Source organism: Chlamydotis macqueenii, chromosome 3 (genome assembly GCF_036417535.1).
Source record: "Chlamydotis macqueenii isolate bChlMac1 chromosome 3, bChlMac1.mat, whole genome shotgun sequence".
Taxonomy (NCBI): domain Eukaryota; kingdom Metazoa; phylum Chordata; class Aves; order Otidiformes; family Otididae; genus Chlamydotis; species Chlamydotis macqueenii.
Window position 1 is genome coordinate 26,420,629 of NC_141558.1, and position 26,861 is coordinate 26,447,489.

At 37.5% G+C, this 26,861-nt stretch overlaps 1 protein-coding gene across 1 annotated transcript in view; it reads left to right on the forward strand.

Annotated features, from left to right (window-relative positions):
- Nucleotides 1-20,156, forward strand: part of SACK1B (scaffolding CK1 anchoring protein B) — a 46,383-nt gene extending 26,227 nt beyond the window's left edge. The window contains exons 3-5 of the mRNA XM_086745460.1: nt 9,905-10,069; nt 15,548-15,672; nt 17,798-20,156. Of these exons, the coding sequence (XP_086601586.1) occupies nt 9,905-10,069; nt 15,548-15,672; nt 17,798-20,156 (2,649 nt within the window). The remainder of the gene's footprint in view (nt 1-9,904; nt 10,070-15,547; nt 15,673-17,797) is intronic.
- Nucleotides 20,157-26,861: the final 6,705 nt, after the last annotated feature.

The following is a 26,861-nucleotide window of genomic DNA, read 5'->3' on the forward strand; positions in this document are numbered from 1 at the left end:
TTGAAGGAAATCTCAGAAAGAGCCCTCAGAAGTTTTGGCGTCCAGTCTAGTTTACCTTGGCATGAAGAACATACATAAGTAGGAGCAATTTGAATGGACAATTTTAGTACATTTTAAAGAATATTTTTGTCCCTTTACATTCCCCTGCCTTAGAGTTTGAGGTGGCCGTTTCTCATGTTCTTAGCTGTGTATGGCAATTTACAGCAGCCATTCATAGTTTCAAGAATTGAAAGAGTTCTTAACCATAGGATAGTCAACTCATGCTTCCCTTGACTAGGCAGAAGCCAGGCAGGAGCATCTACTGCTCTTACTAATACTCCAGTGATTTGGCGGAAGTCTCAAAACTGAGACTGATCTCTGAGGTTGTCATATGAGGTTTTCAATCTGGCACAGCAGATCAAAAAGTAAAATTTATTAAGAGTTTAGTTCTAATTAGTATTGGCACTTTAAAAAAATAATTAAGCTTATCACATGGTTATGCGTTGTTTGTTTTTGGGCAGTCATTAAGTAATGTACACATGAATAAAAGGGTACTTCTACTTACAGGCAAATTTAAAATAAGAAGTGTAACATTATAATATTAATTCAAGTAGCCTGAACATTCCCTAAATGTTAAGACATCTGGTGAGAACCCGCATATTAAAGCTGTTAATACTCTTTTAAACAAAAAATTATTTCTGAAGCAGCAAGTCTTTGAAATTCATCATAGAGAAAGCCAGAGGCTAGAGATGTACCTTTTATTTTTGTCATGAATTTCCATTTTGGTACAGCTGAGTCGTAGGCTGTCAGAAAATCCTGGCATTTCCTTTCTGTTTGCTTTCCTCAGGAAAAGCTTGGCAGCTTCCCAAAATAACAACTGAATAAGAACATTCTGAAGAGCTAAATACAAATATTAAAATCCTGCTACCCAACCAGCTGCAGCCCACATGGGACTGAGAACAGAGCTACAGCATCAATAGCAAGAGAAGAAAGGGCAGAGTAAGCTCCCAAACATGTTCCCTCTGTCATGCCAAGGATTTTCTGTGCTGCCTTGTGTGCTTCTCTGTAGGACCTCTGCCTGCTTCTGTTCGCCGTGACAGAACACAGCTTGATTGTTAAATACCAAAAGCGGTTTAGTTATTGATGGGAGCATTGCAAGCAGAAAGGGAAGTGTTAAAACTGAACATTGTGAATGCTTGTTGCTTTAATCATGCATGAAGGCTCTTTGAAGATTTAGGTGAATCTTTTCTTGTCTGTGGTGTGCCAGTCACTGGGCAGCAGTTGTTTCTTTGCAGATCCTTTCTTGCAAAGGTTAGGTTTATAAAAGCTTCTTGCAAAGTCTCCATGAAGAATCCCCAGAATATCCTCTTCCCTCCTCTCATCTTTGTGACCTGCTGAAACTCAGTTCTGTATGTGCGGAAATACAGCTTCAGAGGAATTATCGCCTCTCCTGCCGGCCGCAGCGAGGTGGTGTCTCCTGTAATTCAGTCAGCTCACGCTAAGTTCTTACTAATCCTTCAGCCAGAATAATAACTATCAAACCCATAGATACAGATCACATTTATAGAATTAATGTAGCTCACTCCCATACGTTTTGCAAGATATTAACCTGTAAAATTCCCAGTTGCATGAATTTGAAGAGGTAGTGCTGAAGGTGTCATTTTAAGATGGTACTTGTATGATTTGCTAGCTCAGCCTGCAGTAGCTTTCTGAAAGGTAATGCAGAAGGCTACTGTGCACTCACTTTTCAAAGAAAACAATCTTTTCTACACTTCAGAGAACTTTTCTTTTGTTCCGGTTTTAGTTTCATTTGTAGAAGAGCTAATTCTGTTCTTCTGATCTGCTTTTTTAGAGACATGGTAAGCTGCAAAGTTGCCAAATTGAGCAAAAGGCAGAACTGTCAGGTAGCTCTTAGAAGATTGTACATTGTAAAAGATGGATCTTCCAAGTGTATTACAAAGTTAAATCACATCCTTCTTCAGAGCTCCTATTTTTACTACCATATCATTCTTGCTGCCAGAATCAGAACATTTTTTCCCCGTTACTGATAGATAGAAAGTGCCCCTACCACACATCTTTCTTACGTGTTTCTTGGACAGAATCGATGAGGCTTTGCCATGTAGGCAACACAGTTAAACTATTTCTGTAGTGCTTTATGTGGTTGCTTGCGTTCATAAATTTCTCAGAATCACTTGCATTGGTTTGCCATATTGTATTGCAGGAGATTTCTGTAATCTTAGTTTACCTTTTGTTTTCTGACAGTGACTCTTACAAATTTTCATTGATGTTGAGCATGTCTGACATCCTGTTACAGAAAGAAGCTGTTGAGGTTATTGAAGACTGTTAATGTACATGTTGAAGTTAATTTTTATTCCGTTTAAACTTAACTTTCACTTTAAAATGCTTATGTTGCATAGGTGGTATGTGACATGATGAATTGAGCCTTGGTGATCAGAACAGAAGACGTGTTCAATTCTGGGGTGTACACTTTTTATATCCTCAGAATTGATGGTGGAAATGTTTTGGAGCAGAAGGAGGAAAACAGGATAGCAAGAGTTAGGAAAGCTGGTTCTGAGGCAGTGTAGCTGCCTGTTACAGTGAAGTGCTAGATTTTTCACTCTGTAGTTAATTAAATTGCTTTTAAAGAATGCAATAATAGAAGAACATTTCAAAGTACACTATATGGTTATGTCTATTGCTGTCTGAATGCAGAGCTACGTTAAATAAATTAAATATGATCTCAGGCAGCCAATTTTGGTGATAATATGCTACAAGTAGTGACATTAACTTCATGGAAGTTGCTCAAGTGTAAATCATCTGAGTATTTGTTCCATTACATTGCCACAGAAATTGTAGGAGAATGGATTGTACTCAGATATTTGATTGATTTGTATTATTGTATCTAGGCTCTATTTACAGAGGAGGGCTCCCCCTGTTATACTGCTCTTTGACATTTTATTTCAAGATTTCTTATCTGCTACATTTGCTGTGTGAGACCTCAGCAATTCAGCCAGCCCAAAGGTGACCTGAGATACTCTGGTGTAACTCACAATGGTTTCAAAGTACGTTTTGCAGTGGAAGAATGTGTTGTGCATAGCATTTCAGGGCTGTGTTCAATTTTTTAAAATTAATGTGAAATTAATGAACTGTCATCTTAGAAGCGCTCTTGTGTTAGCAACAGTGCCAGAAAGTAGTGATATCAGATTATTTATTAGGATGCTGCTAATAGGAACTGCAGCAAGCATAAACTGGATCATAGAATCATAGAATGGTTAGGGTTGGAAGGGACCTTCAAAGGTCATCTAGTCCAACCCCCCTGCAAGAAGCAGGGACATCCCCAACTAGATCAGGTTGCTCAGAGCCTCATCCAGCCTGGCCTTGAACGTTTCCAGGGATGGGGCTTCTACCACCTTTCTGGGCAACCTGTTCCAGTGTTCTATAACTTGCATCCTAAAAAATTTTTTGCTAATATCCAATCTAAATCTACCTCCCTCTATTTTAAAACCATTACTCCTTGTCCTATTGCAACAGGCCTTACTGAACAGCCTCTCCCCATCTTTCTTGTAGGCCCCCTTGAGGTACTGGAAGACCGCTATCAGGTGTCCCCGGAGCCTCCTCTTCTGCAGGCTGAACAGCCCCCACTCTCTCAGCCTGTCCTCATACGAGAGGTGCTCCAGCCCTCTTATCACCTTCCTGGCCCTCCTCTGGACCCTCTCCAACTGGTCCATGTCCTTCTTATGTTGGGGGCTCCAGAACTGGACACAGTACTCCAGGTGGGGTCTCACCAGGGCAGAGTAGAGGGGGAGAATCACCTCCCTCGACCTGCTGGCTACACTCCTCTTGATGCAGCCCAGGATGCGGTTGGCCTTCTGGGCCGCAAGGGCGCATTGTCGGCTCATGTTGAGCTTCTCATCCACCAGCACTCCCAAGTCCTTTTCCTCAAGGCTGCTCTCAATCCATTCTCCGCCCAGCCTGTATTTGTGCCTGGGATTGCCATGACCCAGGTGCAGGACCTTGCACTTGGCCTGGTTGAACTTCATGAGGTTGGCACGGGCCCACCTCTCCAGCCTGTCAAGGTCCCTCTGGATGGCATCCCTCCCTTCCAGTGTGTCGACGGCACCACACAACTTGGTGTCACAACTTGGATCTAGACCCTCAACCATAAACAACAACATAACATAGTTTTAAAAACCCCACAATAATTTGTGGGATGTATTGTGTAGCTTACTCTATAATAGTAAGTGGGAAGGTTGTCTATGTTGATCAAAAAATTTGTCTCTCTTTCTTTTATGGTGCCTGAAACCCACACAGTCAGTTTGCTGCCTGCCTCCTGTTACTACCAGCAAGCTATGCAGTTGCCGTATCTTCTTTCTGTGCTCTTGCAAGCATCGTGGCCTGCATGCTCTCTGGGAAGGGCCAGATTCAGACAGCACCGAGCCTGTGCCACAAGGAGATTCTTGACTGGAGTACCAGGGAAAAAGTCAATGAAAATAGTGTTAACATTTCGATCTGAAATGCAGTTCTTTGGTCTTGGGGTGAGGAAGAGTTGTGGCATTCAAAAGCACTGCACAGCAATATGGATTTTTGTCACAGCATGCCCAAAGTAAGTCTCATGTACGTTAGAAGAAATCAATACTCTTGCAGTGTAGGGTAGGTCTTCAGCCTTATTCATTATTCCCTACCAGGTTATTGATAGAACGGTAGGTGGCTCTTTAGTAAAGCCTGACCTAAGGAAGCAGTTGCATTAGAGGATTCCTCTTTTTTACTGTTTGTAGCAAAGGAAGTGTTAAATGACACACTCTGCAAGAGATTCCTTAAGGAATTATAATTAGTGCTTGTGAAAGGAGTAAAGATACTGGGATAATGAAACTGTCAGTAGTTCACAAAATACACTTACAAAGCACTAGTAATAAAGACCTTTCATTACATCTCGGCCTTAATTTCAGTACACACCCATTAAAACGGTTGATTTTGATGTGCACCATCTTGGTGGCCCTGCCCTGGATGTGCTCAGAAGATGTTTAGTGATAGATGTATTTGTACTGCTGGGATTGGCAACTTCTTTATAGATAAGCCTTTGAATAGAGTTAGTTTCTGAAGATGAGAACCATTTCAGCAAACATAATGCATGTGAATGAGCCCAAAGTAGCAACTCCTGTGAGCAATGACCCTGTCACATGGTGGACCTGTTGGAGTGAGTCCAGAGAAGGGCCACGAAGATGATCAGAGGGCTGGAGCACCTCTCCTATGAGGACAGGCTGAGAGAGTTGGGGCTGTTCAGCCTGCAGAAGAGAAGGCTCCGGGGAGACCTTAACAGCGGTCTTCCAGTACCTAAAGGAAGCTTACAAGACAAGGAGAAACTCTTTAGCAGGGCCTGTTGTGAAAGGGTGAGGGGTAATGGTTTTAAAATAGAGGGAGGTAGATTCAGGCTAGACATCAGGAAATTTTTTTTTACAATGAGGGTGATGGAACACTGGAACAGGTTTCCCAGAGAGGTGGTGGATGCCCCATCCCTGGAAGCATTCAAGGCCAGGTTGGACAGGGCTCTGAGCAACCTGATCTGGTTGGAGATGTCCCTGCTCATTGCAGATGGAGTTGGACTAGATTACCTTTAAAGGTTCCTTCCAACCCAAACCATTCTATGATTCTATGATAGATCACCAGAACTGAGCATCAGCTTCCATTTACAGTCTCATAATATCTAGTGTGATGTCATGGTACCACATACGTAAACTCCTGTTTTGCAAGAATTTGCATAATTTTGCAGGAAATTTCAACTGTAGTTGTTTGGTGTGTCTGTCTGTCATGAATCTTGTCACTAGTATTCTATCTAGGTGTAAGTAATTTTCTGAATTTGGAGATTATTAAAAACTTTTAAAGAATTAAAAGAACTGTAGTTGTATTAAAATGATCTGATAGTTTAGAGATAGTTTTAAAATGTTACTTTACTTGATACTGTGTGAATTAAATAAAACACATCAGCTTACTGAAAAAATATGTTTTTAAATATTTGCATAAAAATAGTGCTATTCAACAAAATTATACTTTTCTGCCTATGCTTAAATGTTTCTAAAATGTTACAGTAATGTGTGAAGCTTTATTTTTCTATTGCAAACCTTAGTCTTTGTGTCAAGATAGTAGTAAGAATAATAGATTATGGCTCTGCTGGTGCCTTCGTTTAAAGTGATAAAACTGTCGGCTTTATTAAGAATAACTTTGTGCTTATTGACTTCAGCAGATTTTCTTCTGTAAGGTTGCCATTGAAACCAACTTTTAACCTTAAAAAGCGTTTGTCACTTTAAAAAAAAGAATTGTGAGATAAGATGAAAAGATTAGCAACGGCCATCTAGGATTATTTAAATTTAATTTGAGGGGAAGAAGACTAGTATAAAAATGGTTTTCTGCAGTGTCTTCACTTCTAGTTGATCACTGAAATGAGCTCTTCAGTCTAATACCAAATCAGGTGGTGGCAGTTCACTCTTGCTATGCATATCAGTGTTATCTGATATTATGCGCACCAAGTGTCTGCTCTGCCAACTATTTTCTCCTCCCTGAAAGTGTAAAATGCTTAATTATTCCCAACCAAGGGCCTTTTTTTTTTTATCAGGATGATAATCAGTTTCTCAAGGTTTGGAAAGTTCTCCCATAATTTTGATGCTTTCAGAAGAAAACTACTGTACCCATCCAGTGTTCCCTGCATGGCTGGGTGGTCTTTGTATTTCCTGTAAAAGCATTGGTGTTTGCTTTTGATAAGACTTCTGCATTTTGGAAAACAAATTACGTTTTGGAAAGAAAATGGCCATTTATAAGGAAGCCTACTGTACAACACTGGAGTGTTCAGCCTTGGGCGATTTTCTTGAGGCAAGATAGTGTTGTTATGCCTAAAAAGAAACAGAATTTGTAAGCTAGGCAATTTTCTGACCTGTTTTCTGAAATTTGAATTCTATTTCTTCTTCTGTGCTGGATTTTACTCTCATGTGGCTTCTTCTTATAAGTATCAGGGTGGAATTTAGCTCTCCAATTGCAAAAACTGTGCAAAAACACAGTAATGAAATATTTTCTTCCAAAGAGATTCAGGAAGTAACTGATCCTGCAGCTGTTATTACAGCTTTAATTAAAGGTAGATACACAATATAGAACACCTCTTTTGAGGTGACTGCGTAGTCTTGGTCTTCTTAATTAATCAAAACTTGGGACCCTGAGTACCATATTGGCTTTCTCTTTCCCCAAGCTCAATGCTCCCTTCTGCTGCAAAGTAGGAAAATGTGTGGGGAAATGTATACCCACTCCACTCCCTCTCCCCCCACCCCAAAAAAAAGGAAGTTTAGTTCATTTAGAAGCCAGAATATTTTATGACATTTATGAGATACACTCCTTCTGCATTAAAAACTATAGTTTATTATCAAACAATTAGTGTGATTTATAGAAATTAATATACAGAAATGTAAATACCTTTTTATTCATGAATGTATATCGTATGCATTATTCAAGTTTGGCATTCTTCTTCCTCCACCAATTGAGCCTAATTATGTTTGTGTTAACTAGACTGAGTGGCATGAAGAGTGAATGGGCAGGTTAATGAGGACATACAACAAGAGCAATCTTTGGTTTCCAGGGAATGCAGAAATGGATGTCCAGTTGGTTGTCAGGTCACGACTGTGGCTTTGCATACGTGTCCTTAAATCTGATGAGGATTTTTCAGCTAGCGCAGGCTTTAGGTTTCAAAATGTAATCTCTGTTCCAGCTCTGGAAGTGACATGTACTTTGTCTTGCAAGACTGCTTTGGTGTTTTGCAGAATTAACTCCAAAATTAATAAGCTAAATGGTTTAAAAACAATTCAACTAGTGAAGACAAAGAGGGTTTCTCTGTTCATTCTCAAGTTACAATACATCTGCATAGTAGTGCACATGCATCCTTCTCATGCCACCAACTTACTGGCCTGGCTTGCTTATGTATTTATTTCTCTCCTCCCCTCTTCATAAAGATAGATGCGGCTATTCTAGTCAGTGTTGGTTTTTAGTTTTTATTACTCATTCTTGTTTTTTCTTTTCTGTATATTTTCCGTATATCAGCCTTTGCAACCAAAGATGCTGCAAACAAATTAGTGTCTTAGATATCTGCCATAGGAAAATGTTAGATTGATTTTTGAAGGAGGTACTGTTGATTGTGGATATTTCATTTATTCATGTCCATGTATGCTAATGAACCCATTCAAGGTTTCTCTCTTAGATTTAAATAGAGCCTTTAATGTAATGAGGACCTGTTTCTAAAAGATCTGAAGAGAAGGAAAGGTGAAGAAGAAATTAAGGAGTTCAGAGGGAGAGGGACATAGGTAATGCAACAGAAGAACAGACTTTCTTCTTTGGTCTTTTTACCTTACAGACTTGATTTGTCGTGGCAGATTTCTGTTCAGACGTAAGTGAAACAAGACAGATGAATAAATAGGGTTGCCATGTTCAGTTAACATTGTGTATCTCAGAAACAAGACCAAGCAGAAGGTGCACTCTGAAAGTAATGAGGTCCTAGGAATCAAGATAAACTTTTATGATTTTCCATCTTTCCTTTCAAATTTAGATAAAGAAATATAATTTGTATGCTTAAAAATCACATTAAGGTTTTATTATCAAAAGATGAATGAGGCATAATACCCAAGATTTTTGAAAGAATTGAGCTATTTCATGCTATTCAGTTCCTCTCTGACTGGTGGATTTGTAAAGAGCCTTTTTATTGCCAGGTGAAATGTTAGGGTAAGGCCAAGTCCTTGCATTTTTATTACTCCAGGAGCTGTCTTTTTACCTTCTGTAATGACATTATTATTTTAATTTTAGTTTTTGTAGGTCAGCTCTCACTGATATTCTAATGTTTTAAGTATAGGTTTGGCATAAGTGAGTCTTTTCGTTTTAAGCAAGTAGGATTCAAAAAGGTAATTCAGACAACTGACTGGAGACGTATCTTTTACCTGGGAGTGTGCAACAGCATTTACCAAATGTTGTGAGTGAAGTAAATGTTTCAGTTCCAGAATAAGATGAGTGATTATAACTTAACAATTACACCATGAAAATTGAGGTACAGGTAGTTTAAAGATTAGTGAAAATGATAAAGCATGCTCACTATCAAGCCTGCTCTGATACCTGTGAAAGGCTTTATTTTATTTGAATTTACACCTGAGACATCTCATTGGAATTTTTAATGAAGACTCTGGTTGATGAGAATATTATCTTTAAAACTCACACAGGTACTTGTTCTCCCTCTGTTATTTCTAACACTTCAATACTAGTTCTTCCCAAATTGCTAATGATCTGTCGATAGTATATCATCTCTGAAATACCATTAGCAGGACATTGCTAGGTGTTCAGCACTGTAATCTTCTTGAACCAAGCTCTCATCAGCTGAGGAGGTTTCATCTCAGTAAGAATACTGAATCATTGTGGATGCTGAAGTCCTCAAGCCCTCCACCTCTTCAGTATCTGCTTATTGACTCCTTCAGGCTCATGAGCCATTAGCTTTAGGGAAGACAATGAAAGATGAAGAAACCCCTTGTACAAAAACGTTATCTGATTTTTTTTTTAATGCACACTGCAGTTATATTATGATGGTTTAATTTTTCCACTGTATTCATATTGCTATTTCCCTTTCCCTTCTCTTCCACTGGCTTTCCTTTTCCTTGTCTAACCAATTGCTACACACACCCATGACACAACTTTTTGCCACACTTTGGTACTTGTGACAAATGTCACACAAGAAATCACCTGACTTTTCGAAAAGAAGATCCAGTGGTCTTGAAAAGCCTTCCGGGTTAAGTGGTGCCACATGGAAAATATTACAGCTTTTTATTAGTGTGTTGCTGCACAGTGCAAACTGCAGTGAAGGCTTTTATTTGTATGTTTGAACAATACGATAATTCATGTCTTCTTTTTTATTCAGGTCATTGCCATCGTTATGGATATGTTTACAGATGTGGATATCTTTAGAGAAATTGTGGAGGCATCTGCTAGAGGGATTGCAGTGTATCTCCTGCTTGATGAGTCAAACTTCAGTCACTTTCTGAAAATGACAGAGAAACAAGGCTGTCAAGTTCAGAGGCTCAGGGTAAGACTTTCTGTGTTCTGTGCATGAACATTCACTACTCATTCCTCCAGAACCCACTGAAAAGGGACTGTTATTCAAGAGTTATTATCAAATACTGCTTTTTCAAATTAACTAAGAGGTATAAGTAGGTAAGCTCTCAGCAGAACCTTCTCTACAAATGTTTTTCACTTTAGAAATATTTTTCTTTTTCATGTGTCAAAACAAGAGTATTTGATAGGATAACATATTTTTCATATATTATTTATAAAATAATGTTACATTATTATGTATTTAGAAACACTGTGTTTGAAAAACCTAGCTTCTTTTTGCTTTCTCTTAAAAAAGGCCTGCATAAAGTCGTAAAGCTTATGTAAATTAATAAATTGCACACTTGATTTTATGGTCTTTTTCTTTAAAGTTATTATGTATTAAAATACTTTTAAAGGCTAAAGAAATCTATTTTATGAGTGTTTTTCCTGAAAATCCATATTATCATGTCTGTCTGCAACATGTGTTAGAGTATTACTTTTTGTACATAATATGTATAAAATATGTCATTTTATTGTCTAAGAAAGATAACAAGAAGACTAACATTTACGTTTTTCACACAATGTCCTGTACCACCCTAATATTTAACAAGAGATTAGAACAGAAACTACGTACTGCACTGACCTGATGTAAATGCTTCATAAATACTTCTAGATTTACTGTATTGTAGATAAGCACTGAAGAAATTCCAAGAACATTGCCAGAGTTTCTTTGCAAAGCTCTCAGCCCTGCCTTGGCTGAACTTCCATATAGTTCCATTTGCAATTCCTTGCTTCTTTAACTAGTTAGGCTGTTTGCTCCTGTCAAAAATATTATGAAAACTCTTCTTAGCAGCATGCATTTTAAGAACCCACTCCAAAAATCAGCTAGAGCTGTGGTGTGTTTGTGAGGATAAAGCAGGCTTTTTGTTAGAATTTTGGAGCAAATCTGTATTTTATGCCAGTTTTTGATCTGGCCTGCTGATTCAGGTCCTTAAAAGTATTCCCACACCACTTTCCATGCGTGTTTCTTTTGTATGAGCGTGTGGGATTGCCCTCTGGTGGCCTAATACACAGAGCTATGGGAACTTTTGGAAAGAAAACGTCAAAAACATGTTGTGGTTCTCCGAACACTGTTTGTGATTGCCTTCCTGAAGTCAATATTTGACATTTCTATACTCTGGAACTTAAGATACCACCATTTGCTGATTACTTGGGTTAACTATGCCACAGAAGTTGCCAAAAATGGTGTATGTCTTTTTATAACATGAATTTTATCCTCCCAAAGTAAAAGAAATTAGGAGCATGCATTTCAAATGATATCTTCAGAAATGCCGTAGTATGCATTTTCAAATTAATTCTATGCAATGTGTATCTACGGCTGTTTCCAAAGCTTAACTTCTTTTGAGTGGATTTGAGATTGTCTTTTTAAGTCTTTTTAATATGGTTAAGACCATGTGATTAACACCTATAGGCATTTATCCTGTGGTTGAAATGTAATGTAAAAGTTAATGTAAATACACTAGAGTGGATTTTGTATGGATTAGTGTGGATTTAAGAGGTTTGGACTTGGCCTCTTCAGACATTATGTTTTGTTGTTTCTGTTTCGTAATGATGGGAGAGATAAAATACATCTTTACTATGCGATGTTTACTTAGAATACTTCGAGGTTTATCAGAAAATGAAAAATATATGCCAAAGACCTAAGCAGTAATCCTGTTGTGTGCTGGATTTCCAGTTTAGCTTGTAATAAAGCTCTTCAAATTAATTGTCTTCTCATCTAAGTGCTACTCCCAGTGACGTTTGCTCTGAGAACAAAAGCTTACTACTGCCACAGTAATTCTCCTGTGCCTTTCTTGAGGATGAAGAGAAACTGCAGGTGACTATGACAGAACGGCCAGTCCTTTAGAGAAGTTTTCACCCTTTCCCATTTTCCTATGCCTCAAGGTTCACAAAAAAAAAAATCCATCTTCCAACTTTTTGTGCTCTTGTCTTTTGGTCTTCTCCTTCTGTTTAGTGAAAGCTAGAAGAGGATAGATGTTGTATCTGTGAGCAAACTTCTGTGCTAAGAGCCAGACTCCATTCAAGTCATTGAGATTTTGTCCTCAGTGTCGTTGAATCAGATTCAAAGTCAGAACAGAAGTGAACTTGAAAACTACTTAGCATTTGTACAGCAACTGTTGTATCCTAGTAAGAACAGACACCCAGGATAATAAATAATATTTGTAATGATAAACAATATTAGAAATGTAGACATCCATTTTCCTCTTTGTGCATATTCTTGACAGCAAGAACAGGGTGAATAACTGAACACTGATAAAAACAGTTTCTATAAATAAAAAGTGCTGAAATGAAGTCTTTGAGACCAGTATATTCACTGTACTTACCTGTCACATTGGAAGGGTTTTACTGATGAAAATAAATGTGTAATGTTGAATTATACTTCAACATTTTAAATAATGCTTATGTGGCTCTATCTGGGAAGATAGTGGTGCAGTTGTACATAAAAAGAGGTTAGAGCTTGTTTCCTGTTCATCATTTGGATGTCATTTAACTGGATAGCCCTGATGGCCATCCTTAAACTGCAGCCACTGAATGTTTTAAATGTCCCTGAGTGTCCTACTACGTGTTCTTGGGGGAGGGAGAAGATCCTATGCTTGGCTTCCTCTCAGGATTCATAAAGGAATTATTACTTTATGCACAATGATGGAGTGATGAATGAACACTGTTTTTAGCAGGGGAGTCCTGTAGCCTGAGGATGAAACCAAGTAGGAAGGTGAAGCCAAGCATTTAATAACAAATCAGGCTTTCAGTTCAGTATGTATATATTTACTGCTTCTAATCCTAAGTGGAACATATTGTTACTATATATCCTCAAATATTGTCTGTATTTTGTGTGATTATTCAAAGTGTATGCATCCCTGGTACCTAATTACAGGGACCGAAGTAGGTAAAGAATGCCAGATGAAGTGTGGAGGAAAAGGAAGTGTTATATGAGAAAGGTGAGCATGATCTCCAGCACATGCCTTTGTCATGCCATGTTTCCATCTGTTAGTGGATGACCTATGGAGACAGGGAAAGAGAGCAGAATTAAGGAAGCAGGATCAAAAAGCTACAGGAGGAATAATACTGGAGAGAAGGAAAAGAAAAATGAGAACAGAGGAACCAGTGTCTATGATTTTTTAAAAAGACATCAGTTTAATGTAAATGATATTCCTTTTCAGATATGCCTACTTGAAGTTATATTTCAACTTTGGGGTACATAAGGCAAAGCTTTTTTTTTTGTATAGTGTGGTAATTTGCAAGCCATTAGCATTGCTTGTGCCTCCAGTGTTCCAGATTCCCAAGTGGTATCATGTCCAATACCGATCAGGTCTTATCTCAGTGAGATTTGATGTGTTCAGCTGGCATATCTTTAGGCCAGCATTACTTGTTACAGCTATTTGAAAATGCATAAGCTGCCTCTCAAATTACTTTTTTCAAAATACAATGACATAAATATAATTTAATATAGTTAAATATAAATCTGACATACAAATATACATATATGGTGTGTAGAACTGGGTAAAACAATCGTTGAAGTAAATGCAAATTTCATTACTAATTCACAAAATTTTATTTTATAGTAAATAAGAGTTTTCTATTGTGATAGTCTTCAGAATGGGTATACTCTAGTATTTTCTTTTTTCTTTTTCAGGAGTTACTTTTTCCACAATATTTAACTTTCAAGTAAAAGCTTTTTAATTAACTACTTCTACTTAAAGCTTGAGTAGCTCCTGGAGAAAGAACACTTTTCTTCAGTGGGATTTGCTTGTCCAAAGTTCAACAAAAACTGCAGCAGAAAAGTGGGAAAATTGACTTTCATTGATAAGAAAACTTCTGATCAAAGTGCAGAAAACTTGAAAGACACAATGTTAGATTGTCAAAGGTGATTAGCAGGAAGAGGCAAAATTATGTTAACGTCCCATTCAATAATGCAAATTGGGTTGTTATTGTTACGGTTTCTTTTTTAGCTGTTTTTGGAAATCAATCTAAGCAGCCATCTATATTTTCACTTTTGAACTGTTACATTTTAAAATTTTACAGCACTTTTAGATAATACTTCTTTTATTTATCTAATTAAGAGATAAACTTTATGTTTTATGGTTTTAGCACATTTGCAAGACATTTACGTCACAAGCAAAACTAATTTTTAAATGCTGTCTTTGTACATTTTAACTGAATTTCATTTTTATTCAAACACAGCTTGACAAAAATGCTAAGTAAAAACTCACTAATAAATATCTAAAATTTAAAGAACTTGGATAGCTTGAGTCAAACCGTCATTTGCCAACTCAGCAGCTTTTCAGTGTAACTCTTGATTATTTGATTTGTTTTTTCTTTTGACGGAAGTTTTAAGACACCAACCGATTTAGAAAGCATGTGTTGCTTGGAAATGTACTTTCATTTCATGGAGATTTTCTCCTAATTTTTTGCATTTTCTGTTTGGAAGGATAAAGTTAATTGAATTGTAGTAGACACTATCATTACAACTATAATTTACCCTGTACACAGTCTTATTTTGGTTCCTGAACAGCCCTAATACTTCTGTACCTGACCTTTACAGAGTACATCTGCTGTGATTTTCAACCTCTCCTTGTAGCAGTCCTATGAAGCAAGACATTCCCCTGTATTCACAAGTCTTATATTCCACTATTTCTGTATGTACAATCTGTGTAATAACCATATTTATTCTGTTTTCCCGCTGCCAGTGCTGAACTACAGATTTCACTCCTACTGGAATACTTGCAAATTAGCACAAATTAGTATTTTTAGAACAAATATTACAAGGCTAGAAACTACAATAAATATTGTGATCCTTCATAGCTATTTTTATCTCTTGTGTATCTCACAGCCACATGAGGTAGATGCTGTAGTTTGGTTTACATTGCATATAAATTTGAATTTTTTTCTGTAACTAAGCACCTTTCAGTAACAATTCCTGAGAAATGCTTTCTTATTTGTTTTCTACATCCATGCAAGAATTTCTTGAAAACCATTATTAGTACAGCCCAAAAGTCTGATCAGAGTTTATGGCCCTGCAGAGTTTGTTAATATGCAATAATCATAGAATCATAGAATGGTTAGGGTTGGAAGGGACCTTCAAAGGTCATCTAGTCCAACCCCCCTGCAAGGAGCAGGGACATCCCCAACTAGATCAGGTTGCTCAGAGCCTCAGCCAACCTGGCCTTGAACGTTTCCAGGGATGGGGCATCCACCACCTCTCTGGGCAACCTGGTCCAGTGTTCTACCATCCTCAGTGTAAAAAATTTTTTCCTAATATCTAATATTTTTTCCTATATCTAGTAATCTATTAATTTTTCCTAATATCTAATAATTTAACTTCTCCTACTGTACCTCTGACTTTTAAGCTCCCAGAACCTAAATATGGAACATAGTGTACCAATTGAAGTATTTCAATTGTCTTTTTCAGAACATGAGGGTGCGGACAGTAAAAGGACAAGATTACTATTCTAAAACAGGAGCAAAATTTCATGGGAAAATGGAACAAAAATTTCTTCTTGTTGACTGTAAGAAAGTCATATATGGTTCTTACAGGTAAGATGAGTCACTGAGGAATCCATAGAAAACTATCTAACTACCTCTCCTTTTTCAATTTTTCCCTACTTCTGAAAATTCCTCCAGGAAGCTCCATGGGCAAATTTGATTGTCTTTTCTGTAATTTAACAAATTGTCATAGATGCTTGTTGCTAGTTGGCCTAACACAGAGACAAATTTTGAGGTCCTCTGTTAGTTTTTCACAAATGAGAAGTAAATGATATTGCTTTTGCCACAGCTGAAGACTTGATAAAAAGAGACAAAAATCTTGATTTGTCTTATATTGTCTGAATTATTGTTGTTTAGCATTCACTCCAGAGTAGGCTGCCAAAAATATTTTGTAAGCTCTCTTGCATAGTTAATCCTCATAATAATTTTCTAAAGCTGACATAGTAGACCTATTCTGTGGAACTCTGTACTATATCATGGTTAAATTCAGAATTGTCCAAGTTAAATTTACATAGTCTATATTTGGCTAAGTTTCTTTATTTTAATTTCCATTTTATTTCAAGTGTATGTGTGCAAAGCACAGGCTGGAAGAACTTAGTTCTTGGAGACATCTCTTGAAGAGTTGGAAAAAAACAAAGTTAAAGCAGGGACAGTTGTATCTCACACATTATTAAATATTTTCCTTCATTTCATGCTACACTTCTCTCTTTTGGCCTACTGAATTAATTTCTACCAATGTATTGCCTGGGTGCCAGATCCATAGCCACTAACTTTCATAGATTTCCACCACTGTAAACTTTCAGAGATCTGGCTTTTTATTTCCTCTGAGACTCAGCCAGCCGAAAATTTAGACTGAGATGTATAAATGGTATTGAGGTAAGTGACAAGTTCAGAAATGACTCAGTGTAAGAGAGTCCAGAGAGAATCCGCCTGCTTTGACAACTACACACAGTGTTATAATCTGTGAGAATGTGATAGTTTTTCTCATTTCATTTTGAAAAATAACATTCCTTTAAGACCTAGCACCACAGAGCCTGGAATCATAAATTTCTGTATAAATTAAGCTTGCTTTGTAAAATAATCTAGTGATTTATGATGGGAAAGATGAGTCTTTCTGAATTCTTGCTCTCTGAACTAATTTTAAAGTTAAGATGTTTTTTTTTCCCAAATACTACGAAATATGCTACTCTTCATTGTGAAAATGAATAGAAAAAGAGTTATGCATCATGCTTTGATTTAATGTCAGCACACTATTATTTCCTGAAAATACAAAACTAACAAAACAAATAAAATTGAATCAGCAAGATATTTACATGAATACAACAAATCTTTTTTTTTAATATCCAGAAGACAAATGCAAATAAAAGAAGTTCATTGATTTTTTTTTTTCACTTATTTTTGCATAATAATAGGATTGTACAACAGATTTTTTTCTTTGTTGTAATCTACAAATTGCATGCCTTCAACACCATAATATGAGGCTTGTTGAAACATCCTCAATATACATGTTAATGTATTTTATCTCATTTTGTAGCTCTGTAGCTACTTAGCTTTGAGAATGTGTTCAACTTTTCTAAGTACAGTAGAAAACAGGAAAACTTTCTTCGTCAGAATATTGTACATTGCAAATAAAAGAAATATTCAGATCTGGTGTGCATAATGGAAAATGTAAACTTTAAAAAAATTTTGAGATGAAAATGTGCTTAGAGTGAAGTACATTCAGAACTGTGGAAACAGTTCTGCATATTATTTCAAATGTGGTTTTTTCATAACATAACCACACATTAACATTCTCTGACTCAGGAGTAAATATAGTGGATCTAGTCAATACTGGCTTAGTCTTTGTAGAGATAATTTTGCACCATTAGGTTTTTCTACTCTAGTGTTCTACATTTGTGAATACTTTTTTTTGCAATATACACTTTTTATAAGGGCAACTAAGTAGTTGCATACTCATTCCTGCTCCCACTGAAAGCAGTGGAAAGTCTCCAGCTGAGTTCGACTGATACTAGATTAGACCTTCCAGATCCAAACTACATGCCCATAGTTTATTTATTTATTTAGAAAGTATTTGTACAAACCCCAGATTTATGTGAAATCTTTCATACCAAGAAAGACCAGTGTAATACATTAGTTCAAAAGAACTGTTTCTAATGGTCATTTGTTCTTCTTTCAGCTTTATGTGGTCATTTGAAAAAACCAACCTCAGTATGGTTCAAGTTATCACAGGGCAGCTGGTTGAATCCTTTGATGAAGAGTTCAGGACGCTGTATGCCCGTTCTTCTGTTCCTAGTTCATTTGCCCCAGAATTAGTGCGGGTAAACAGTCGCACGACACTCTGGGATAATGATACATACCAACACTCACTGTCTTCCTTGGCTTCAGTTTCTAGCCAAAGAAACCTTTTTGGTAGGCAAGACCAAGTTCACAAGATAGATCCTGTTTGTTGGAAAACTCGTGGAAGATATACAGTAAATGAAATAGATAAATATGGCCTGAGAAATCAAGCCTATAATAAACCACCATTTCATCCAGGTTTTAATATGCAAAATCCAATCCAGCAGTATCAACCTACTGAAAAAAATGAGCACTGGAAGAGACATAGTTATGCTGGGGAGAAGCCAGAAAGGACACCTTACCTATTGCTCAACAGAGCTATTAATAGAGCCAACAATCCATCAAATACTTGGAAAATGCCATCTGATAGCCTTAGTATTGTTTCTTCATTACGAGGAGGATATGCAAATAACTACAATACACCTCAGCAAAGTTTTGCCGATCAGTTTTCACGACCAAAGATAAATCTTGCAGAAAGAAATTCAATCGTACGGAGGTCTTTTAATGGGACAGATAATCATATCCGCCATCTGCAGCAAAGGATGCCGACCCTCGAACACACAACGAAGTCATTCCTACGTAACTGGCGAATTAAGTCGTATTTGAATGATCAATCAGATTATCCAGTCGAGTCTAATGGGTCAGCCTTGGGTGACAGATATGATAGCTATGACACAGCTGAAAATATTAAAGCTCATGCGCTGTATTCTCATTCTCGCTTACGATCATCATTGGTGTTTCAGCCCACTTTACCTGAACAGCAAGAAGTAAGCAGCTGTGCAAGTTCTTCAAATTCAACTATAATTGGGTCAGAGGGAAGTGCAACACCTAAAGGGACATCTAATCATGCTCCAAGTGTGGAAAATGGAACAGATAATACTTTAGAAGAGCTTAGCACAAATGTCCCTCTTAAATCAGATGCACCAAAAAACCACAGAATTCATATTGCAGACAACACAAAACCTAGTGTAAATTCAAATGCAACAGGTGATTCATCTCTCTATTTGTACACAACACTGTGTGTAGACAAACATGCAGAAAATTTGAAGAACCTTCAAAATGAAAATATGCTAAAAAGGAGGAGTTTTCCCATGTTTAATTCAAAGTCCATATTAGACCCTGGTGCCAACAAACACACATCCAGTTATGTTTACAGTACCTTGACTAGACATAGACTTAAGCAGCCAGTTAGTCCAAAACTTCCAGAAGACACGGTGAAGAGCTCTAAAAGTTTGCACAATGTGACCAACCACTTGCCACAGGAGGAAAAAAACCTCAAAGGAGAGCTAAAGAGCCCAACTGCTAGCAAGGCAATCTCTATGGCTGCTCTCACTGAAGCTGGCAAAGAGGAGTCTTGTAAGGATTGCACATCAAAGAAAGAAAGTAAGAGTTCTCCAAGTTTTCTAAAGAAGGGATCCCAGAAATTGCGGTCACTTCTTAATCTCACACCAGACAAGAAGGAAAACTTGTCCAAAAGCAAAGGTCCTGCCTTTTACAGAATGTGTAGTAGTTCTGACACATTGGTTTCTGAAGAAGAGAATCAAAACCCAAAGATTTCTGAGAATAAGACAGATTCTTCCCCAAGGAGAAAGAGAAACACATCGTCAAATTCTCAAGGTAGTTTGAACAGAAGTAAAGAAGATGTCACTGGAAGCCCAACAAAGCCTCCAAAGTCTCCAAAGTCACCAAAACCTCAAAAACCTCCATCTGATGAAAGCAATAAAAAGTGTCCTCTCTTGTGCTCCCTTGAAAGTAAGTTCATAGAAACTGCAGGAGATGCATCTACCCCAAGATTTAATACAGAACAGATTCAGTATCAAGACGTAAAGGAAATCACCACAAATACTGCTCCTGAAAGTGCCCCTGTTTCTGCTCTTCAGAGAGCAAGTTCAATGACACCACAACTGGCAAGCTCAAAACGCCAAGAGGAGCTAAGGCCTCGTTTGAGTGAAAGGCGTGTTTATAGCCGCTTTGAGCCATTTTGCAAGATGGAAAATGCTAGCCAACCTGCAGGAAATGCACCCAACAGCAGCTCACATTTCTCAGATATCAAAACCAAGACCTTAGGGAATAATTACGGCAGGAGTAATCACATGGTCAACTACAACTCAACTGTTTACCATCCATTGCAGCCTAATGAAAACAAGCTGAGAGGATTTATGCAAAAGTTTGGGAACTTCCTACACAAAAGCAAGTAAAACTTTTGTTGATTATATTGAAACACAGCAAGAGTAGCAAAGCTGGACATAATCTTAACTGGACAAGACTGACAGGCAACTTTTGTAGAACATGCTTGGGTTTCTTCTTGGGTCTAGGACACTGGAATGAATGTACATATTTTTACATAATTATCCTAGAATTGTTATACTGAAGTCTTTATATAAATTCTGTGTCCAGAAGATGTCTCAAGGGTTGTTTATAATGTTTATATTGTAAGATTAATTTTATACATTTTCCTTGTGAAGAAAGTGCATTCTAGCATGTTATAAGATTAAGTGTGGGGAAAAAAAAAAGATGGAGGATGTTTTTAAACTTCAAATAATACTGTTTCCAAAGATTTGCCCTTTAAAAATAGGATAGCACTAGGAATAATGGCTTGCATTTGTTCAGCATTTATGTACATTTTCAAATGATAAACACAAATGTTAATGCATTGCATGTTACTTATCTTTAAACTAATTTTTGAAAATCTCTTTTAGGCATCAACTTGTTAATAATTTACCCCATAGCATCTATTGAACTGTTTGGGCAGCAGATGGATCTATCTTACTTTATTGAATTTTCCATGTGATATGATATTTTTCTGAAGTATTTGGCACACAGATCTTAAAGTGACCTTAATCTGAGCTTTCAGTAGACTTGTTTACATGGTTAAACCAGGATGAACATTAAAAAATATATTTATACAATAAGGTGCCTTGAAAATAACTACAACTAGTTTAAATTTTAGTGGGTTAATTACATTTGTATAACATGCCAGTATTCTGTAATGTATTTTAAAAATAGCTTTTTGTTACATTTTTCTATTTGGTGTTTCAAAAAAAAAATTGTCCGTGGACTTCCATTTCTCAGGTAAGTTTTTGAGTTTCACATGCGACAGTCTGTTTTAAATGTTGCCAGATATATTTGCAACTCTGGCTTTAATAAGCTAGGTTTTTTCAAACAAGGTTGCAAATGCTTGCACTAGGCATATGAGGGAGATTGCAAGCTCAACCCTGTAATGCTGCCTTATGTCAGGATGATTACAAGGCCAGGAGCAATTAGGCATCTAAAAATGAGATTCATAAAAGTCACCTCATCAAACAATAAGGCACCTCTCCTAAGCCAAAGAAAGTATCAGTAAAGGGTGATAGTAGCAAGTATTTAACCTTAATGAAGGTATTTAGGCACCTAACTGCAGTCTAAGGGACATATTTTTGTTCATCAGAGCCTCTCAGTCATGGAAAGGTTTCCTGATATTAAGTGCCTATGCCAGGTTAGTGCTTACAAAAAGCAGAGGCAGGTTGTTTGGGCAGAAGCGTGGCATCCACTTCTCATCTGCTACGTGCAGCCAGAACATCCAGCTGGCTCATGCTCTTCTGGATGTGCAGTTTGTCTCTTAGGAGAATGCCATAACCATTTAGCTGCAAGATGTTCTGCAACAGTTTTGTTCCAAATTCAGAAATTTGGTAACATTCATTGCTGAAAGCCCGTAATCCTTATACAGGGTCTTCATGTTTCAGGAGCATGTTTTAGGAGCCCACTTCACTCTTAGATCTGAAAGGTCCTACAGCATTCTATGGAGGAGTCCCACTAGGGAAGTCTAGGCTTTGAAAGGAACACCAAAAAGGCATTTTCATGTACCAGCTAGATTGAGTTCATTTAACTCTTCTAACTGTGGCCCTGGGAAGAAAATCTACTTCTCACTGAGAATCTGCTCTGGCCCCTGTGAACTCAGCATAGTTATTGTCAGTTATTTCAGTGAAGTGATGTCAGCTTTTTGTTCAGACTTTCTCAGGCAAGGTTTTTAGGTTGACGCATTATAGCAATACCTGTTTCACTAGAAATGGTATTTATTTATGAGAGTGGCAAAGTCTTGCATCTCAATCCTCTGCTGAAAGTTTAGGTCTCCCCTTTATCTGTGACCATGGAAGAGATTGTATGAATTTCTTGATGAACACTGGTCACTTTGTTCACTCCCCACTGACTTGGCCATAGTTGATATTTTTCCCAAATGAACACTTATCCTGAAATATTCTGTCCTGACAGAGGTAGCATTTTCAGACCCAAGACAAGGAGTATCTACTTCGTGCTCCAGGTGTATTTTCAGTGTAGGCACAACATCCTTCCACAGCTACACAGCCAGCAGCAATGCAGTACTGTACTTCTTATAACTCTTAATATTTTTAGCAGGAGAGACAGTTATGCAGGATGGCACTTAAGTTAATGGTGCAGCAAAGGAACTTAATCAAGATGCAGATGGTTCTAAAAATGGTATGGGTAGGTTTTGGAGGATCTTTAGTTTTCCCTTGTACTCTTTTGAGCTCTAACATACACTTGTAGGCAGGACTATTATTTGGGAAAGAAATGAGAAAGGGAGAACAAGGGTCTTGGGGCAAGTTTTGAAGTGATAGTGCTTTCCATTTTCTCGTAAACTTTGGGAAACCTGTTTTGATACAGTTTGGAAATATTTTAATATATTTTTCAAAGTAGATTGCTAATTAGAGTGTCCTGAGAAGGCAGGTATTTTAATTTACCAAGTCATCTATGTTTATAGATACATGCTCCTTTTTTGTACCTACAGACAAGATTAAGACCCTTCAGTGAAGAGCCTGCTCATAGACTTAATGCAAAAAAAAATAACCACAGTAGAACTAGCTTTTTTTTTCATTTTCAGATCTCTGCTCAGAGACCATGCATAGGAATGTTGCTACATTAAGGCCTGATCTGAGGTTAATTGAAATAAATGCAAAAGACCACCATGGACCTCAGTGGAAGTAGGATCAGATATTTAATGTACTGACACCACTATTTTAAAAATCTTATAAGACTGAAAGCTGTTTGAGAGCATAGGGCTCTGATGCCAGGGGAAGAGCAGCCTGATGGCCTGACTGGAGCTGCAGCTTGGAAGGTGGAGGAGCACACTGGGGAGCTCCACAGGTGATGCAAGGACCAACTGTTATTTTGTTTCCTCCAAAACTGTGTATTAAAGGTGGGAAAACAATGCTCTTCCTGACCTGTCTGATTTGCCTCATGTCTCTGTGGGAACCTCACTGTTTCACAAAATAGAAAGAAAAATATGGGGGGAAAAAAAACCCAAAACTGCTCCTTGTATCAGCAAAGAAAAGAGATAGCCACATTTTGGAGTTTTTATTTTTTAACTGCTTTTTCCAAAAACTTGTCTTGATGTTTCTGCTTTCCCAAGGAGATGCATTTCATCCAATGTGTCCTAAATGCGCTCTGCACGTCGCAAGTTTGTTACACCCCACACACACCCAATGCACTCCTGGTTTTGTAAGGCTGTGAAGTAATAGCTGTTGCCATGCATGATGCACATTTGGCCAAATGGCTTGGGAGTTGTGAAACCCCATTAAAAATGACGTGTCATTTCCACATTAAATAAAACTCCATTAGCACCGTAGTAGATCTAGGAGGGTGGCCATGCAAAAAGCTGATGGGAGTCACGCAATGCTGAGCATGGCCCTCGGGAGCTCCATCGGCAGCAGAGGGCTGTGCAGCTGGCAGATACAGGCTGCTCATGCGGTGCCCATTCAATTCACATGGTAAATAAACCAACCCTACATACAGTCATAAAACCCAGTGAATAAATTGCTTCATTTCTTCAGCCTTGTAATAAACAATTTTTACCGCCTCTGATTGCAAAATGTTGGTTGTTCTCTTATTAATGAGTTTGCACTGCACTCTTTATTCATGCTAACAAACATGAACTAGATTTAAAGAAAGGTTAAAAATTAAGAAAAATTAAATTTCCAGCTGTCTAATACATGAGGGTGGTAGTATTTGTTACAAGCCTTGAGAGAAACAAAAAGCTTATCAGGCAATTGTAGAATCATAGAATGGTTAGGGTTGGAAGGGACGCACATATAGGGTCCAGCAACAAAATTAAGTGGATTTTTTAACAGAAGCAGGCTCTAGAAGAGACAGAGAAACAAAGAGGAAAAATGAAAGCTTGGATTAGTAAGCAAGAAAACTACTTTATGTTATCCAGTTCTACTGTACTAGGAGAATCAAGGTTTTGTAAATTACGGTTCTATCAAGAAATCACCTGACTTTCTCTTCCCCTTACAAACAAAAACAATATTCAAGAGGCCAAATACAGGCAAAGCAGTTGAGTCATGTAATAAACATGAAAACAGGCAGCTGACTGCAAAGCTGACATTGATACAAAGCTCTCCATTTGTCTTAGAAGTCAATGATAGAATGATAGAAAGGTTTGGGTTGGAAGGGACCTTCAAAGGTTACCCAGTCCACCCCCCCTGCAAGGAGCAGGGACATCCCCAACTAGATCAGATTGCTCAGAGCCTCAGCCAATCTGGCCTTGAATGTTTCCAGGGATGGGGCATCTGCCACTTCTCTGGGCAACCTGTTCCAGTGTTCCGGCACCCTCAGTGTAAAAATATTTTTCCTAATATCTAATCCTAATCCCTCTACTTTGAAACCATTCCCCCTAGTCCTGTCACAACAGGCCCTACTGAACAGCCTCTCCCCATCTTTCCTGTAGGCCCCCTTGAGGTACTGGAAGACCACTATAAGGTCTCCCCATGATGTTTGTGCATTGATAGGTGAAAAACTGCTATTCAGAGAAAAAACTTTGATAATTTTTCATATTTCTGAAACACATTAGGAAATTTATAAAAGAAGTCATAAGAAAAATAGTACCAAAATCTGTTGCATGGCAATGTAAAGATAAAATTTATTATGGCTCCACTAAGCTGCATGATAAATATATTTTTTTTTAATTTGTAGCTGTACAGCCGACAAGTAGCTTTGCAGCTCTATAATGCAGAGAGATCAGTAAGGTTACTGTGGTACTTGTTATAATTTATTCCCCATATCGATATTGTAGTGCACAGTACAGTATTTGGAGTTTTTTTTCAGTTTGCTTTCATTTAAGTCAGGAGAGTTAGAACAACATGAAGCTGCAGTAGTTCACGGGTAATTGAGACATGCTACTCCAATTTTGTCTTCACTCATGTGAGTACATATTCCATTAGCACCCCGGTGACAAGAGAGGAGACTGCAGTGCTCAAAAGGCTGTCTTACCATTTCATTCTTTATTTCATACAGGTCCTTACAGATGTCTTGGTACCTTCTATAGGGTCTGAAATTTTCCATAATTTTCAACTCAAAACTAAGAGTTATAGTTAAGTCTCCATTTTTCACATTTTGACGTGATGGCAGAGACATGTTGCACGTTCTGAGAGCTGTTTTCTGTATTGAGAAACAGGATGGAAGAAAACATTCACTCTTGGATAGCTCAGAACAGAGCTGCTTTGCTGTTAAGCAAAGCTAGGATGGATTTCTATTTTAGTGACGTCAACTAGTTAAGTTTTAATGCCCTTAATCTCGTTCTTGCTTAGAATGGCCCCCTCCAGGTTAGTATTTAATAAACAATTTTCATATATGTAATACTTTAAAAAGTGGTCAAGTCTTATTTCTGAAAAGCCAAGGGGATGTAGGGGGATGGATTTCCAAATAAATTCTTTTTATATCATGAAAATAACTTTGTGTGTTTGTGGAAAAGAATCTGGTTTGCTAGAAATGACTGGACATCCCTTCAGAAGAAGCTGCTGTGAAAACTATGCATCTTTCTCCCACCATGGGTGTGCCACTAACTGAAAATTCAGTGGATAAGTGCAAAAGATAGTTGGAGGGAAAAAAAATAATTCTGATAAAAGGCTCATGATACGTGTTTATTCTGATAGTGTTGCTTCCATATGTAAAGACAGGTGGAAAAAAAAAAATTGCTTCTTTTCTCTCCAAAATAGATAAAATTAATGACAATGGAAAGGGAAATATTTTGAAGACTAAGCACCAGTGGCAATATTTTATTGTGTTTGCAAAATGAATGCAACTCGTTTATTAGCATTCTAATACAGGACTCTTACATGTCTGATGTACATTGTTCTTGCCTCATTTAGCAATCAACATGCTCAAAATTCAAACTGATTGTCTACAGCTTCCTAAGCCCTTGAATAATACTCTGAAGAACTGGTCCAACAAGGCATTAAACACATGCTTAGCTTTTTAAAGTAGGCAGTCTCAAGATAAACCGTAACACAAGGCATATGTGTTTTTTTAGATGTTGGTGTAAAAAAATAGTCTCAGTGTAGTCCTAGCTGAAGTATTTTGGGAAATTGTTGAATATATAGTGAATTCAGGTGACTTAAAAAATACAACCAGATAAAACAGAAAAGCATTTGTCCATGTTTCCACATGCAGCAAAGGAAGCAAGGAAGATAAAGTTATAAGTGAACATTCATAATGTACTTTTTACCAGTTGAAAATGAAAACTGGTATAGCAACACTGCAGGAAAATCAGTAATAATAGCCAGGTGCTCTTTCATTAAAAAAAAAAGGTGAGAAACAGTGGTCTAGACGAATCATAACAAGCGTGAGCAGTGCTATGAACACACAAGACCCAGAATAGATATTACTGGGTAATTTCAGGGTGGGAGCAGGAGTGGGAGAAATTCCATCAAGTTGGTTTCAGTACTGACAGATGTAAAAGACTGTGCTGGTTTCATTTAAAACGTTACTTGATATGTAAATCCTTTCTCTCAGATGGAATTCCTGGATTACGTAGCAGCTATGTTATGGATATACTGTGTATGTACAGATACAAACCAAAAATTGTCTTCAAATAATTTATTACTTCTATTTTTTACCAAATAAATGTTTCT